Source organism: Vulpes vulpes, chromosome 4, assembly GCF_048418805.1.
Source record: "Vulpes vulpes isolate BD-2025 chromosome 4, VulVul3, whole genome shotgun sequence".
Taxonomy (NCBI): Eukaryota; Metazoa; Chordata; class Mammalia; order Carnivora; family Canidae; genus Vulpes; species Vulpes vulpes.
Window position 1 is genome coordinate 124527439 of NC_132783.1, and position 18621 is coordinate 124546059.

The 18621-nt window shown below is 40.3% G+C and overlaps 1 protein-coding gene across 1 annotated transcript in view; it reads left to right on the plus strand.

Moving 5' to 3' along the window:
* The first annotated feature begins 5325 nt into the window (after positions 1 to 5325).
* FGF10 (fibroblast growth factor 10) overlaps positions 5326 to 18621 on the plus strand; it is an 80472-nt gene continuing 67176 nt past the window's right edge. Inside the window, exon 1 of the mRNA XM_026017015.2 lies at positions 5326 to 6244. Within this exon, the coding sequence (XP_025872800.2) occupies positions 5869 to 6244 (376 nt within the window). The 5' untranslated portion in view covers positions 5326 to 5868. The remainder of the gene's footprint in view (positions 6245 to 18621) is intronic.

An 18621-nucleotide genomic window follows, 5' to 3' on the forward strand; every position in this document is an offset into this window, starting at 1 on the left:
TATTTTGTTCGTCATTACTAACAAGGTACCTAAAATCATTCAGTCATTCATGCTTTTTACAAGGGATGTTGTTCTGTCTTATTCATTTATAAAATCCTGCACCATGCACAATGCTACACTGGCACTTAACGGGTATCAATAAATATTAGTTAAATAAAGACTAGTTAAGTGAATAGACGAAGAAAGAAATTTACTATAAATGTCTGTTGTTGTAAGACATTGCTACTTTAAAGAAAACACGATGACCTGCCAATTGAATCACAAAGATGACATCACAAAAATGACTGATATTGGAGTCTTTAAACTTCTGATCAAGGATACAAGACTAGGAAACCTAGAGGGCTTGAAGTGGAAGGAGGCACAGCTCTACAAAGGGACAGCTGGAAACACAGAAAACAAACAGAACTCTTCATACTTCACAGCTTTGTCAAGGGAAGGTTCTGTTTACCATCAGCTGGGAGGAGACAAATAGCAGCTTTGTGGAAATATGTTTGGTGTGTTTGGTGCCAATAGGCAGAGTTGAGTTTCCAAGAATTTTTGTGATTTATTGTATAATTTAAACATTCTAATATAGTTTTTTTTTTTTTCCTTCAAAACATCCGTGTCACTACCTTGGCCAATTTTCATTCTCAACAGTAGATCATTACGTCTGTTTGAAAGCTTGGGAACAGAAACTTTAATTCCGTTTCAAGCTTTGAAAAAAATTATTGAAGCCAATACCTATGCTTTGAAATATCACACTGCTTTCTGGAAATTTCATCTTGAAATGGAGAAAGCAGAATCAAACTATAAATCTACTCTTCTAAAAGATGCCATGAATTTCCTGAAGAAGAACTTAAAAATTTCAATTATATAGAAAAAATGCTTGATTATTCTGACAATACGTGGCATGCATTGCTTTCTAATTGTGTTCATTTCACAAGTTTTGATAACATAGCCCCCTTTGCCAAATATAGACATCAATATTTAGTTGGCTAATCAACTGGTACCCAATAATTCAACACCAAGCTATTCTATTACTTTTCTTTGGCTATTGCAGCAAAGATATATTGGTTTTGCATAAGGAAAGCCTCCTAACCGCTTATCATTTCCACCCTGGCACCTCAGACATTAGAGTGATGAGTGGTCAGTGATAAGGAGAAGAGGAGCCGGCTGGGGGAAAAGAGAAAACAGACAAGGCAGGTGTTACCAAAAATATTAGGACAGCGGCCTATGGTTGTTAAAATTAGGACTCAGCACCTGAGTTCTAAACTCTGTTCTCCCACTGAGTGACTTGGGCATCAGTTCATTCAGCTACAAAGTGAATGAGTTGAATTCAACTATTGCTAAATTGGCTCTCAAGAACTGCACTGCTCTCTGTGGCTTAAGACCTTTTCCTTTTGAAACCCCTTCTTAGAAAAATAAGATACCACTATTTAATTTGTCCCAAATGTCACAGACCATAAGCATCATCTCTAGCTACATCCTGGAAAGACCAGAAGCCCCAACAATGCCTTACAACTGGCATCTTCCATATCCGAAAGGGAACAAGGGCTGGAACACACAGTCATGAGGACTACCACTGCAGACTTCAAAAAATGAGGCCTGCACATGTCTACTTTGTAGAACAGCCTGGCTGACTTTTGACCTGACTTCTTATTATTTGAAGCAGCTTACTGACATTGCCAATTACATCACACATAATAGAACACACATCTTGTAATTGAACCACAGATAGTGCCAAGCAACATAAAGAATCCAGGAAATACATACTTAAAATGTAAACTGTTCAAACAGAACAGCTACTGAAGGATCTGGAAGTACATATGCAAACTGCTTCTCTGAGGTTAAAGAGCCACATTTTAGGATTCTTCAGTGGCTGCTGCCATGGACCTGCTTTTAAAAGCCTCAGTAACTTCTCAAGACATCGCATTAAACAAAAGGCCACATCTATTTCCTCCAGTAAAGACTCAGCCTAATAATACTGGATATGTTTAGGACAGAGAAATAAAGCATGCCTTCCAGAAGTTGGAAAAAAAAAAAAAAAGAAAAACAGCCTTTTAGAATTAGTAGGTACCACTCTAATCTGAAGCTTGTACTGTCCTTTTCAATCGTTGCAGAGAAACAATTAATAAAGGAACCCATTAAGACCTGATTATTGCTGCTAAAAAAAGGAAGGTAGAATTTCAGTCCTTTGAAGTAACTGAGAATGATTCAGGCCTCATTACAGAGATATAATCTACATTCATACATTTATGTTAGTGATTCAAATCTATTGGGAGAGATTGAATTCCGTTAAATAGTGCATCTTTCCTGTGGAACTTTTCTCAGGCTTTCTCAGGCTAACCTAAGAGGTGACCTAACAATGCAAAGCAGTGGAGTATTTAGGGATTCAACTGTGCTGTAAAAGAAAGGCTGTGCAGAAAAGAAAAAGAAGAATGAGATATAATCTAAAAAGCTATGTCAGCTTTTCCTTTGGGCTGTTTTGTAAATGCCCTTCCTGTCATCACGCTGTACAGAAGAACGGCAAAAGGACTCTAGAAGTTTTAAACACTGCACCTGCTGCAACCACATTTTAATATGGAAGTTTGACGATGTGTTTTCTCCCCCTCCCCCCATTTCAAACAGAATAAAAACACAAAACTTCTCACAAAGATCTGAATAGCTTTCTCTGCTGGAGCAGAAAGTCGGTAGATGTGGGGGTTAGGGTGGGAGTGGGGGGACTGCCTTCAGTGTAGGAGGGGGTGTCTTTTGTGAGTTTTTTTAAAAATTAAAAGGATCTCAAGTTGGGTCAATAGTGTTGATGCCCAGTGTAGAGAAACCTCAAAATTATAACTTCCCATATTTTGTAACTTTTCACAGAAGAATCTTTTCTGTATGGTTTCATCAAACATTAAAAAAAAATGTAGTTTTAATTAGCTGTCAATTCAAACATTTGGATTCTACTGAACAATTTGACTGAAACTCAAGTCCCTTAGAAACACTACACTTTCTTCCAGGCATTTGTTAGCTCAGGTATAAAACTGTGAACTAAAAAAATTAGCACATGATTTCATTTCTAAACATCCATGCTTTAATGAAAGAACAAAACTTTGAGCATACAAATGACGTAGCTCTTTAAGTTTCCAATTAATGGCTACAGAAATCAGAACTAACTATATTAAATTTAAAAACCTACTGTGCTGTTCACCACGTTGTCAAAATCTTTTCAGTAAGCCTTGCAACTGGATGTAAACAATGCAATTAAAACCCCAATTCTAGCATTACATGGCTCTATTTCAAAGGCTCTGAATGTGTAGGAAAATATAAGCACATTCATGTAAAGTCATTTTTTCAGGTCACTAAACAACATAATTGGGCAATCATTCCTAATGCCCATCTCTAAAGCTAGATTTTTTTTTTATTATTATTTCTCTGTATTTTCTCCTGTTCACAATGAAGACTGAGGTCAAACGCGTATTATAGGGATCCTGGCTTGTGGCATATACACAAGTTCTTCTGATTAGCTCCCTTCGAATTAGTTACAGAGGTCAAACTCCCAAGTTCACCTTGAAGTGACTCTCCATCTTAGAACAGCAGTCTCTAAATATTAAGCTGAACCATAGGAAATTGCCACTTTGGAAGGTCAAAAAATATGAGATAGTGGCAATTTCATATGCTTCAACATAACACTAACATCCAACTGCCTTACAGGAGACCATAAATATTTTACACCTTTACATCTTCAGTTACTCCTCCCAGTCCAGCCCTCCCGAGTTGAGAGCAATGCTCGTAGTGATTCTCTAGGAACTATCTCGGAGGGACCGATGATCACAGTTACTTGCCTCTCGTGCCTCTTGGTTCTTGGCAAGTCTTCCAGGAGGGGGATTTGGTTCTGTCTACACCTGGGCTGCCAGCACTGCTAGCAAACGAGGGTGTTGGGACGTGGTGAGTGTGAGAAAGAGGGAGAACTGGTAGTGCAATTGCATTGCAAAATAGAGCTCTCTTCACATTAAATGTAAAGGTAGGAAAAAGACGCCCCTTTTTATGGCAAAGCGCGTACAAGACAGCAGAACGTGGGGGGCAAATCGCGCGGGTCAATCTTGCCAATCTCAGTATTACGTGCGTTCGCTTTGAAGTGCAGCGGGATTCGGTGGACGGCTCCTGCCAGCAATGAGCAGTCGCTCTTTTCGGTCCCCCACTTCATCTGCGCCAAGAGAGAGGCGACTTTTAAGGGTGACGATAAATCTCCCTGAGCTTAAAAGGCAGAGAGGGCCAAAGTGTGAACTTTTTACTTCGGCAACGGAAGCGAGAAATCAGTGATTCATTAAAGCGGAGACCTCCTTGGAAGCTGGCAAAAGAGGAGGAAAAGCAGCTAATTACGTCTCCCCTTTTCTGGGCTCGCTGCGACCAGTTTATAATCTGCTGCTTTAGAGGGTTTTGTCCGCAGCATCCTCTGCTTTCTTCCCCAGCCTCTCTCCTTCTTCTGGGAGCCAGAGAGGGTGGGTGGGGGCCGGGGTGGGGGTGGGGGTGCGGGTGGGGGTGGGTGGGGGGACAACCAGTCAGCCAAGCACCGAGCTCCAGGTGGCTCTCAAGTACTTCACTGCCAAAAGCCCGGGGGTGGGGTGGGGTGGGGTGGGGGGATCCTGCGCTGGAAAGCAAGTGAGAAAGGGGCTCCCCAGAGGGGACTGGCTCGGGCTGGAAGGCAGCAAACCTCGGAAAGCCCGAGCACCCAGCTCGCGCCGCTGGCCAGCGCCGCCGGCGCACGGGCGCTCCCCGGCAGCTCGCGGGGGCTGCAGGCGCGGGCGCGGGCGCGGGCGCGGGCGGGGGCGGCGGCCGCGGGGCCCCGGGGAGCGGACCCGGCCCCCCCAGCTCCGCGCGCGCAGGCACCGCGCTCTCTGCTCCCGGCTCCCCTGCTCCCCCCCCCCCCCCGGCCCCGGCCCCCTCCCCCTCCCCCTCCCGGAGTTCCCAGCAGCCGAGGGTTTCAGATGTCCCACCGCCGGTTGACCCCCTCCCCCCCGCTCTCCACCCCTGCAAAGGAGGCTTGACCAGCAGAGGCTGAGCCCACCTCTGGCTCCGAATCTCTGACATTTGGACTCGGGGCTGCAACCTGTTTACAAGCGGCCTTCCCAAAGGAAGGGGGTGGCGGGGAGGGGGCGGGGGGGAAACAGGGCCAAACAAAACACCAACCGCCATCTCCCCCAAACAAGAAGGGACTTTCTGGAGGCTTCACATCCACAGGCACCACCAAAAAGAGAAAGCAAGAGGGGGGAAGGAGACAGCGGCGACCGGCAGCTGCCTCCAGTTCTGACAACTCCAAAGGGACGCGCTCTGCGGACGGGCGCGCAGGCTGGGGCTCCGCGCGGAGGGGCCGTGGGCCGTGGGCGCCCACCCCGGGGCGGCGCAGCGGCTCCCCGGCCTCCGCCCCGGCCGCCGCGGGGTTTGTTCGCCGCGCTGTCATCTGTTTTTCAGACCTTTTTTTCGTTTTTTTTTTGTTTTTTTTTGTTTTTTTGTTTTTTGTTGTTTTTGTTTTTTTGCATCTAACATGGTGAAGAAAGGAGTGAAGAAGCGAACAGAGTAGCTCCCGAGGGGCGTGGAGCGCGCTGTGACCCAGAGCCCCGCCGCCGCCGCCGCCGCCGCCGCCGCCGCCAGCTCCCGCTACCGCGGCCACCCACGTCCACGTTCACCGGGAGGCTCGCGCGGCCGCGGCTCCCAGGACGCAGCGAGGAGAGGCGCGGCCCTTGCGGGGAGTTATGGATGTTGGTGCACTCGCTTCTGGCCAGATCCGCGCCCCGGGGGAGCTAACCAGCGGCCGCCACCTCCAGCTGTCTCCTTGCCTCGCACCAGGGCTTACCCTTCCAGTATGTTCCTTCTGATGAGACAATTTCCAGTGCCGAGAGTTTCAGTACAATGTGGAAATGGATACTGACACATTGTGCCTCAGCCTCTCCCCACCTGCCTGGCTGCTGCTGCTGCTTCTTGTTGCTGCTCTTGGTGTCTTCCATCCCTGTCACCTGCCAAGCCCTTGGTCAGGACATGGTGTCACCAGAGGCCACCAACTCCTCTTCCTCCTCCTCCTCCTCCTCCTCCTCGTCCTCCTCCTCCTCCTCCTCCTCGTCCTCTTCCTCCTTCTCCCCTCCTTCCAGTGCGGGGAGGCATGTGCGGAGCTACAATCACCTCCAAGGAGATGTCCGCTGGAGAAAGCTCTTCTCTTTCACCAAGTACTTTCTCAAGATTGAGAAGAACGGGAAGGTCAGCGGTACCAAGAAGGAGAACTGCCCGTACAGTAAGTAACAAATGCGCGCTCCCCTCCTTCCAATTATCCACCCCCCACCCCACAAGGGGGGGAAATCTGTTCCAGATGTGGCCAGCTAAATATTTACGTCCCCAACCCCTGTAAAATGATTAAGTGGAAGACTTTCACACTAAATCACTCCCCCCCCCATACATCGAGCTGCCGCCCCCTCCCCTTGGCGCGGCTCCCCCCCCCCCCGCCACCCCGTCCGCCCCGGCTCCCCCCCCCCCCTGCCACCCCGTCCGCCCCGGCTCCCCGGCTTGTCATTCCCGGGACCTCGCCGGGCGCCCGAGAGTCGTTGCGGTGCCCGATGCCCCCTCTCCGGCTCCGTCAACCCCGCCGCACCTCATCCCAAGGTCCCCCTTTCCCTCCCTTCTGGAAGTGGCTCCGGGTAAACACATTTTGTTTCTTTTCGCTGGCAATCTTATTAAGAGGTTTGGGACGGTTTCCTCAAGCTGAAAATAATTATCCGCTGTCAATTACAGGGGCTTTATGGGAGCTTTATTTAAGGAAGAAAAGTCAATTCCTCGGGCTCCCCACCCCCCATCTCTTTACCCTACTACCTATCTGGACAGGAGTGCAAACATTTTTCTGGTTTTGATTTTTTTTTTTTTTCCTTGACCCCTCATGTTGGTTTGAGTGATCGCAGCCCATGAAGTTAGCTTTTCAGGCACCAGCGCTGCTATTTGTCTTCCGCCTGCCTTCTCTCTCGGTAACATGATGCTCACGTCTGCATTGTCAATGGCATATGCGCTGCTTTGTGGTGTCCCGTTGTACTCGTTTCTTCTGAAACCTCTCATATTGCAGAGCCACACTACTACAGCATTGTAAACATCTGGGACTGGATTCACACAGACCTCACACAAGTTTCATTGTCATTCTTTTATTTTCAAAGTAAGAGTCATAAGTCTGTTTCCATGGCTGTAAGTTTGTCCCCATTGGATGAAGTTTTCTGCTCAGGATTAATTATGCTGCCTCCCCCCCCCCCTCCACCCCCCCACCCCCACCCCCAGCCCCATCCCTAGATTTCTTTCCATTTTCCTTTCTCTCTTTCCTTCTTTAGCTCTTTCTCTTCTTCCTTTCTTGCAGGGGTGTGGGCTGGGTAGGGGGAGGGAGAACTAGAAGAGGAGGGGTGGATATTGTGTCTCTTGAATCAGTCCAGCAAAGCCAGATTACTCTGTTGGCTTCCTTTCCTAGTTACTTTTCAAGTGGTGAGACTTATTCACCCTCTATTGATGGCTATTTGAAAGGATCCCGAGGCTATGTAATGGCACACTGAAGACAGTAGACAATGACATTTAAACATCTTTAATGACCATTTAGCATTATCTCAATGGTCTTTCCTAAGTTACCTTTTAAAGGGACCTTTATGTGTCAGTTGTTTGGGAATTTCTTGCCAACTCACTTAAATACATGGGTCGGACATTCCCAGATACCTTGGCCCAGAAGAGTACCTGGTACGATTGGGAAAGACAGCTAATCAGAATTTAGGATTTTCTTTTTAAATAAAGATTTATAAGAATTAAGACTTAGATTCCTTATTTGGGGATCCACATGTATTCAACATTAACTTCTGTTCCTCTTCAGCTGCTGCTTCCATTTACTAAAATTAGCGATATGTTTATAAGTAATAAAAATATTGTGAAAGTATTTAAAAATATTCCATCTTGCGTTTAATATAGAGATGTTAAAAAACCCATTACCTCTTTTTTTCCATTCTGATTCATAGAAAATGGCTGAAATAATGTCATTTATGTGGGGGGGGGGTTTGTTTGAAAGTCATTCATTCCCTGAATTCATTAGATACTATGTAGAGATATTATAGTTGTTGATTAAAAACTTAGTACCTTTGTTCACTTCTAAAACAAAATTAGTTGTGGTGTCATCCAGGAAGGTCGATGGGGACAGGGAAGAAGTAAGCCAAACACTTGCTGAAGAGTGAGCTGGGAGTTAAAAAAACAAAACAAAACAAACCCCATTGACTGAAACTCTTCTTTGTATTTTTAGTTTATTTTCAAAGTGTTAACCTTGAGCAAATTTTTTGTTTGTTTGTTTTTGGACACTAATTTGATTTTGCTATATTTTAAGTGTCTTTACAATGTGACACAAAGACCAATCTATACTAGTTTGTTTATGCAACTGAAATTACTATTTTCTAAAATATTAATCATATGTGCTTACTTAATAAAATGATTGCCAGGGGTATAAATTGAATTACATTTTTACAGTAAGAATTATCTGCAAAGAGGAAGGTATACAATTTTTATTGATAAAAACTATTGTGGAAGATTTCTATCCCAACCGTCCAAAATATAATATCTCTTCCATAGGAAAAGTATACCAGTAGTCCCTGTTAAAATATCCTATCTTATATAGTAATGCAGTTGTAATCAATGGTTGAAAATCAAAGGGGTGGGGCTTACTCTGGCAAATAATGTCAAACTATAAACAATTTAGGCTTTCCAAGAACATCTGTATCAAGACATGGCAAGTGAAAAGTAGAGGTTGAAAAAACCTTAATTTCACATGTGGCTGGGTAATCAGAACACTGCTACAATTTCCAGCTGGACTGATTCAGCTGAACTACATGGTATCATTAAGATATTGTCTAAATGTTGCATAATTACATGTGAACAAACTTTTGCCATGCCTACAGGGTAACCAGCCAGCCAGCCCACCAAATGGTAGCCTGTTAAATATTAGGGTTTCTGAAGAGTGTCAGTTCCTTGTCCAAAAACCACTTTTCAGTAACATTTTCCTAAACAAGTTATTAATTATTCTCAATACACAAAGCTGTTCTTTTGAGGTTTGCTTATTTGAAGCTTAATTTTCTTTGTTACTTTGACCCTAGTATTATTGCTGCTAAAATACAGTAACAGCTTATCTAAGAGGTTACATGTTTGGGATGTCCTGGGTAATTAAACAACTGCTTTCCTGGCTTTTTGCCAGCAAAATACTAACAAAGGGGAAGTAAGGAAATCACCCATAAGCATTGCAAAATCATTTTTAACTTCTACCTCCAAAGCTGGTTCCCAGAAATTGAATGGTTCTAAAAATATTACATGTGTTAAAGAAACTCTTCTCAATTTGGGTGATTTTAACTTTTTTTTTTTTTTTTTTTTTTTTTTTTTTTTTTTTTTTTTTAGTGGAGGGGGTGGTTTTTGGTTTGCTTCTATGCCATTATATGAAAATAGAATAAAAGGAGCAGAGATGAATTATGTTTCTTCTGCTACAAGTCTAAGAAAGCTTGAATAATTTAGAATAGCTGCAGTGTATCTGTCACTAGATATGCTTAGACTCATTTAAGTTTGTTTTATCATTCTTTACATCTAGAGCTTTGCCCTTGAAACATTACCACTCAGCTCCAGTTCTGGCCTCCTGGAAAGGCTGGATACAGCTGTTAGGTACCCTTGCAACTGGAACTGGTAGACTTATTTCTGGATGTGAGTGCACTGTGGGCTTCTCCCATGGTTGTCATTTGTAGAAAAAGGGAGTCTAGTGAAAAAATAAAATGTATCCCTAAACTTGAGAGAGCCAAGAATGGCTATTCTCAAAATGGAAAGCCACAGTGCCTATGAGTCTTTGTGGGAAAGGAATTTGGGAAACAATGGAGAAATCGGTATGTACTGTGTAGCATGTGCTCTATTTCTTCAAATACATATATCATTGAACACATAGTGGTCCTGTAATTTAGCTATAACTATCCACATTTTTTCAAAGATGAAGCTGAAAAAAGTAAATTACCCAAGGTCATTCAACTGGAAATTGACAGAGTTAGGTCAAGACTAAATCTATTTGGTTATATTATTTCTTTTACCTCTGCTACTGGCAACATTGATGCCAATATATTTGAATTGGACATCCCAAAACTCTAAAAAACAAATTATGCAAAATCTTAATCGCTTCTTGATATGAACACCAATAGTTCTTCAGGTTCAAACTGAGACAGTAGTAAATTGAGAGAGGAACAGAAATGAAACATGTTCAAGGTATCATCACTGCAGGTGATGCATTATCTAAGTGAAATATCTCTTTTGATATTTTGTTTGAGAATATATATGCTTTTGGAAACACAAACTACATGTACATAGATCTCAACTTTTTAACAGAGGGCATTAGAAATACATGACCATTTAAGAAAAATACATGAATGTTATTGTATATAGTAATTGTTTACAGCTGAGGGCAAAATGTTTAATTGTTCCCATATGTAATAAAAATAATTTGATTGTAAATACCAGTGTGAAATTGGGCTATTGCAGAAACTTCTGATATATGACTCTAAAAAGGGCAAAATCTTAGAGACCTAAAGCTATATATATATATGTTAAGAAAGCTTCAAAATGAGTCTGCATATCAAAAAGGTACTTCACCACATATAAATGACAAATTACTGTCTAGGATTAAAGGCTTGCATTATTACTTTTACATCAGGACTAGGACTTACTGTAAGTAGTTAAATAACATGAGAAAGTAACTGTTGAGGAAAATAGGGACTTGAATATCATCTCCTAATAAATATACAATGTGTTTTGGAAAGAAAACTTATGTACAACTTAAAGCTTCCTCTAGTGTCTTACTTAAACTGTAGTCATTTCTAGAGTTTGGTTGTATAATTTATAACTGGCAGCATTTAATCACGCACACTGAGGATTTATGAAGGTGGAAGACACTGTTTTTAATGTTTACATGACACTGTCCTGTTACCTTTACTGCATTTCTATCATATGGACTCTCCACTCTGATGGCTTTATCATAAATCTATTAAAAATGCACAATTACAGAGTTTCCTCTTTACAGACCTGATTTATAAGCTACAAGTGAAACCCAAGAAAACAGTTGGCAGAAAGCACATGCCAATACTAAAGTATGAGAACTCAGAAACCCCAATCTCTAGGTAGGTCTTGGGTATTTCAGGGATCTATTAGGCGAAGGTATGGACCACTCTTTAAAAACAGGTGTTTTCAAAATGATGTTTAAGCACAGAATTTAAAAGAAAAAATGTGCCTTATTGAATGACCCATCGCATGCATATTTTCTTCTGCATTTTTACTGTCTGGTTCAGAGCAAAAAGGCTTATTCCAGTTCATTTTTTTAGTGTTCAATGAACTTATAGCAGAATATGAAGGAGCACTTTAAATTTCTGCACTGTTACCTTAATGTGCAGAGGCGAACGCCATTTATTGTTCAAACGTCCAACTTTCCACAAGCCAAAATGTTGGAAAAAAGTTGACAGCTCATTTGAAATGGAGCTAATGTTCCTCACATTTATGAGCTGCCTGTGAATATCTACGTCTTTCCTAAGCCTTAAATGTCTGTATGCTTATCCAAAATTGTGGTACAAATGTTATTTCTTTATTATGCTTCAGAAGGAAGAATAATACATGCGTATTAGTTCAAAGTGATTTTTATCTATCTTAACGTTAATTCTGTGAACTTTGCAATGAAGAGTAATTCAGATGACATTTTTAGTATACTGTTCCAACATTTGTTAGCATTAATAGTTGATACTTGCTTAATATAAGTAAAACATTAGCATTTCCCTCCCAGAAATTAGAGTTCTCTTTTAATTTTCCAGTAAGATGGACATAAGATTTATGTTTGTCATTTTAATACAGCTTTATCACAGTCTAGAAAATAACAAACCTCGTTTTGTCTCAAGTCCTTTATGCAGAAATATCTTTATTTTTCATGGCATATTAAAATGATTTAAGATCATTTACATTTACCATTTGACTAGTGGTGTCTGTTATTTGGTTTTGCCAATTAAAAATACTTACTTTTCATCATTGGCACCCTTATTTTTCAGTGCCTGTTACCTTTACCTGTGCCAGTCAGTCAATATAACAAGTGACAACCTAGGAAGAGGCCTTTAAAGTTAGTGAAAGAAAATGTACCTGATCTTGGGAAACCATCAGTGACATTCTGATCAAGAATTAATGAATATACAGTGTCATGCTTTATAGGATCATTTAAAAACCAAATACTTAAGAATAAGTACAGCATTTACACAAATAGAAAGTTTCAAGATATCTAAAAGGGAGCCAGGTCATCTACCAAATAATGGCCTTAAAGGCCCCCTTGCCTTTAAATCAGGTCAGTTGTGTTCTTTCTTTGAACACTGTGTTCTAATTGGAACAATAAATCAAAGAAGACACTCAGAGTAGATTCCCATGTAAGGTGGACAACTGGACAGTGACTTTTTACTGCTGCTAACACGTGCATCCAATTACCATCTGAAAGATTCATAGTGCTGGCAGTAAAGCATTGCCTCATTGTATAGTTCACCTAATAATTCTTCAGCCTAAATCTGTCCACCTTTACCTATATCTAATCTGTCAGTATGTGTGTTATCATTAATGAGGAATTTTCAAATGTTTGGCATGCTTCCTACAGTGAATGATGACATTGAGAGATTAATGAACCATTTAATTAACCATAACAGAAGAGGCAAAGTATTGATTAAGTTGATGTATCCCCAACTTGAAGTAAATGTCAACAAAACATAACCTAATAATTGTACCACAACTATAACTTAATTATGAATAATGTGGATTAGTGCAACTTAATTCCAAGTAGCAGTGGTTAACTGCAAAATTGAGAACTTTTTAAAAGGCATTTTTCTATAATCATATTTTCTTTCAAGAACCTGGTGTTAACATGTTTTTTTACTAAACAAACTAAACCAAAACATGATTTACTGATAAACATGCGTGTTAGTTCATCCTTAACCTTTTTTTGACACATTGTCCCTGTTTGAGGATAACCTGGCATATTCATAGAGTCTAATTCAAGCCTCATCAGCTTCCAATAGTTCTGTCTTGAGGCATTTATTCACCTGAAATATTAGACATTTGTGATAGCCCCAACTCTGAGGCAATGTGAATCCATGATACTTTTTCAGTCCTTTAACCCCTTCATTACTTTTTCCTCTTTTTCTTGTTTTCTCCCACCACCCCACCTTCTCTGGTTTCCAAACCCTTTAAATACCATGTAAGCCAGGGAAAGGCATCCATTATCACTGCTCAGCATGCCAGACTATAGAGTTAAAGCCAGCAGCCTCAACGTTTTTGGATGTGCAACATCCAAGACAGATAGCTTATATTCTATGCATAAAAGTCTTTAGCAATGTCAATTCCACATACTCCACAGGGGTCTTTTCTCATTTTGAATCTCCAGTGCATTGTCTCTTATCCCAGCATTTGGGTCAATTTCTTAGAGATCTGCCTTTAATGAAATAGGCAAACCACAGATAAATACCTTCTGTGAATGAATGTTGATTGTCTGGTTACTAAATCACCATCTTGCTGCATTTTTCCTCCAGATTAAATATTCTGTTTCCAATAACTCTCTGCAGGTTCACTTTACCTTTCTTTTAAATTGTTTTAATACGGGATCCCTGGGTGGCGCAGCGGTTTAGCGCCTGCCTTTGGCCCAGGGCGCGATCCTGGAGACCCCGGATCCAATCCCACGTCGGGCTCCCGGTGCATGGAGCCTGCTTCTCCCTCTGCCTGTGTCTCTGCCTCTCTCTCTCTCTCTCTCTCTCTGTAACTATCATAAATAAAAAAAAATTAAAAAGAAAATAAATTGTTTTAATACATGTAACACTTAACAGCTACTTTGTCAATTTCCATACTTCTTTTGTCATTAAAGTGAAGATGATTTAGGAAATCAGATAACTATTTCTCTTCCATTTTAGTCATCATTTATTTCAAAGAAGATGAATGCTAATCATAAAGGTCTTTACTATTTCCAACTTCTTAAATTACAAAGCTTCTCTATACATCCCTGCCAAATTAGCATTTTTTTTTAAAGATTTTATTTATTTATTCTTGAGAAACACAGAGAGAGGCAGAGACACAGGCAGAGGGAGAAGCAGGCTCAATGCAGGGAGCCCGACAGGGGACTCGATTCCGGGTCTCCAGGATCACGCCCTGGGCTGAAGGCAACGCTAAACCATTGAGCCACCCAGGCTGCCCCAAATGTAGCATTTAAAAACAAAACCCAGGGATGCCTGGGTGGCTCAGCGGTTGTGTCTACCTTTGGCTCAGGGCGTGATCCTGCCGTCCTGGGATCAAGTCTCACATTGGGTTCCCTTCATGGAGACTGTTTATCCCTCTGTCTCTGTCTCTGCCTCTCTCTTTGTGTCTCTCATGAATAAATAAATAAAATCTTAAAAAAAATAAAAATAAAAACAAAACCCATTTACTCATTCATAATAGTTGTCAAAGGGGAAAAATGTAAAATACACATGAATATATACTCTAGAATGACCAAATATAGAAATGCACATATCTTTGTTAGAAAGATAGTAAGTAAGACACTAATGGGAGTTAGAATTTGAATTAATAGCATATGTGTATGCTTGTTTCTTCCCCTTTTTGTACTGATTGCTGAATTAAATTTATTTTTATTATATACAGAATGTGACTATATAAGTTAGATTGCTCTGTTACCATAATAATTAAAAGTCAAGCTTCTTTTTACAATTGGTTTCAAATTATATAGATATATAAATGTAGATATAGTTCCAAAGCCTGAGTTGCTTTGACTTATTGATAGAATTATTAAAAGAAAAATTAATATTTTATAACATGGGGAAAATGGTGACACATGATATTAATATGCAAACTATTTCTCATCTAAAGTGAGACATATTTGTGATGATATTAATAACGCTAATTACCAATGTAGTAAGCCAGATTTCTAGGGCATATTTTGGAACATCTCTGTAGAAGGGTGTGATTCTACAAGTATGAAAAAAAGAGTATATTGATCATATTATGGTACAAAAGCATGATAAATGAAACTACAGAAGTGCTTTAAAGCTGAAACAAGAAAAAAAATAAAGCTGAAGCAAGGGAGATGGTAAAGAACATATAATTAGAGTGTTAGAAACCAGAGGAAAAGCAGAAGACAGAGTATTTAGATACAGATTGTAGAAAGAGGAAGACATGCTTTGCTAGAATGATGGAGACTAGGGTTTGGAACTTCCAGGAAAGAGATCAAGCTAATGAGTAGCACTGCAAAAGGGCTGACATGACAAGAAAGGTGTGAGGGAAATATAACCCAAGCCCTGGCATTTGAGTTAAATTAACTGAAATGAGAACCTGTGATCTAAAAGGAATCGTACAGAAGTAATCGCAGCCGCAATATCAAAGTAAGAAAGGCTAAGTCCAGAGTTCCTGCTAAAGAGGCAGTAAGATAGAGGGATTAAAAGTGTGGGCTTTGATTAAAAGTGATTACAAGCATGGCCCTGGATTGAAAATGAGTTTTGAAGAAACAGAAGTGGTGTAGTTGAGACTCTGAGCTGCCAGACAATAGTGTATGGCTTCAGCCAGTTGTTATCAGTAAAACAACAATATTAACAATACCTTCCTCTTTCCTATATGGTAAAGATTAAGTGAGATTATTCATTCAACAGAAATCAAGTGCCTGTTTTGTGTCAGATACTGTACGACACTACATATAGTACTGAAAAAAGATGCTGGCTTTGCTCTGACAGAGATTCACTCTAAAGACAGTGACCAAAAAAAAGAAAAACAAACCAAATAAACAAAGAGCTGTGTGATGAAAAATTAGGGTAAATGCTATGGAAGAAGCAAGTAGTATACTCTAAAAGAACACAATTAGTAACTATTCTAAACCTCCTAGTTAATTAGAGGCATTTGAAGGTGGTAAGAAGAGCACTGGTAAGAAGAGCATGAGGAGTGTTTGGTGCCTCCTCCAAGAAGTACAGAATTGGCATACTGAGCCTGGGGCTTGGTGAGAAGTTTGGAGAAGTCAGACTTAATACAGGGACTAGCTTAATGGTGTTTGGTGCCAAATTAAGGCCTCATTAAGTGGCTATTTTGTAAAGAAAATGTACATATGATGCTTCCCTTTGTTTTAAGGGAAAGGATTAGGAAAGCAACTAGCAGATGATTCGCTGAAGTGGGAAGTAAAAATATTGGAGCTGAAGAAAGAGACAGGAATGAGGAATACACCTGGTATTTTTAGAAAAGGGACATATTAGAACACCTGAAATTATTTAGGATTTGCAAATTGTAGTGTTTGTAATGTTCTAAAGTTTGGAGGGGGAAAGAGTAAAGGTCTGATTTATTAAAAGACTAGTAGCAGATATTTGAAAATTGAAGATAATTTGAGGAGACAGCCAAGAGTTGAAAATAAAGAAGATAACAAATATTTTCAAGGACGTATTGTAAAAGAACAAAGGAAGACAAACAGGAATGAAACAGGTAACTGTAGAGAATGGAGGAAAGCAGATTATTGCAGAAAAGGCAAAAAGACAAAAGTGACTCTAGGCTAAATACTTTCGAGACAAACTATGCTTCAAATTATGATATAGTTTTGAACCAGGATTATCACAGATGCTCAGTTCTTAATAAATTCTGTAAAGTTCTTATTTCTCATCCCATGACTGTGACCTCTTTGGCCCATAGCCTCAAAGGGTTTACAATCTAAAGGTAGACAGGAGACTTTGACAAGGAGTTGGAAGATAATGTAAGACATTTATACTAACCACCAAAGAAGCAGGACAGAAATTAAGCGAACAGCCACCATGAATGACATGGACAGAGTCACACTAAGGATAAGAACTTCACACTAAGGATAACACAGAGAAAGGAGTAAGAATGTCCTAAAGAGGGCACAGAACCTTACATGAAGTGTCCAGGCAATAATGGACAGGTGAAGGGGGTGGAGCAGAGTATCTAGGCTGGCACTACCTTAAGAAAAACAAAGGAAAATACACTAGAATATGTTGTCATGTGATAGTGGAGTATGTAAATACCATGGTATTTAGGACTTCTCTGCTAAAATATTACATTAACATAGTTTTCTTTTTTTTAAGATTTTATTTATTTATTCATAAGAGACACACAGAGAGAGAGGTCAAGACATAGGCAGAGGGAGAAGCAGGTTCCCTGACGGGAGCTGAATGCGGGACTCGATCCCAGGACCCTGGGATCACAATCTGAGCCAAAGGCAGATGAGGCCACCGAGGTGTCCCATTAACACAGTTTTCATTTAAAATTGGCCTTTCTTATTTGTTTTATTTTTTGGAGTAAAGGAAAAACAAGCAGAAACCAGAGAAATACTTTAAAAGAGTATATAAATTATAGTAGAATAGACATAACTGAAACATCAAAATTCTAGCTTGGTCAGGAAAGCAGACAAAAACCCAAAACTAATTTTATACTAGGGACATGAAAAAGTAGTTCTGATCTCCACCAAATGACACCATCTTTAGCACTCATCATTACTTAAAAATTTAAAATAGTCCCTAGTGCCGAAGTTCTTAAAATATACATAGCATTCGGAAGGGTTTTGTCATTTCTCAGCAGATTCCCAAAGGCAACTACTGAGGACTCAATATTACTTGCTCCTGTTGCATATTTTTTCTTGTCCTTCCTGTTCTAAAGTATCTCAGATTTACTTGGTTTAGGTTTTTAGGAAAAGAAACAAAGTAAATACAGCTCCTTTTCTTGCAAAAAAAATATATATATTTACATATTTTTAAAACAAACTAGGCATGGGACACACCAAATGCAACTGCACCCACAACGAAGACCATGAGCTTTGGAGACAAACTTCTTGGTATAGAATCAGGGCTCTAAAACTTTGGAGCTTTGTGGCCTTGGGCAAATTACTTGGTCATGATCTTTGCAACTCTAAGTGAAGATAATAACATCACCCACCTTGTCACTGTTGGATGAGATTGTAAACTTACAACTGGGACTATAAATGTGAAATCCTCGATTATAGGACTGGGCACCTTTGAAGAGCTCAAAGTGTTAGCTCTCATTACTATTTTATGCAATGACTACTGTGTTGTTTTTAATTATCTCCTTTTCTGAAAGGATCCCTAAGTCATGGGCTAACATAAGATTAGACAGAAAAGTGATTATCATACTAATTTGCTTCATTTATAAAGCATTTTTATGTTTTCATGGGTTGATTCTCAGAAAAATTTTATAAAATGGGTAATTGTTACTCTCATACTATATTTAGATGAGAAAACTGAATCTAGAAGTTTTGGTGCCAGGCTCAAGTTAGATAGCATGAGTGAGTCAGGATTCAAACCTAGGCCAGTCTAGGGTGACTTCTGCCTTGGTGTGCTCAGACAGTGTCAGTATGCGCCTCTTGCTCTGGCATATTATTAATAGCACCCTATTCACTCTCGAAGGCAAAATCACCCTAAGCTAGTTTGGTCTATGTATGGCACAAATCTACACAAGCCAGTTCCCCATTAAATACTTTAATTTCTTCACAATGTCCTTAGAACAAGATCTATATTCCTTAACATGTAAGGCCCTCATGATTTGTTTCCTATTAAGCCCCTACCCCATTTCTTACTATACCCCCCA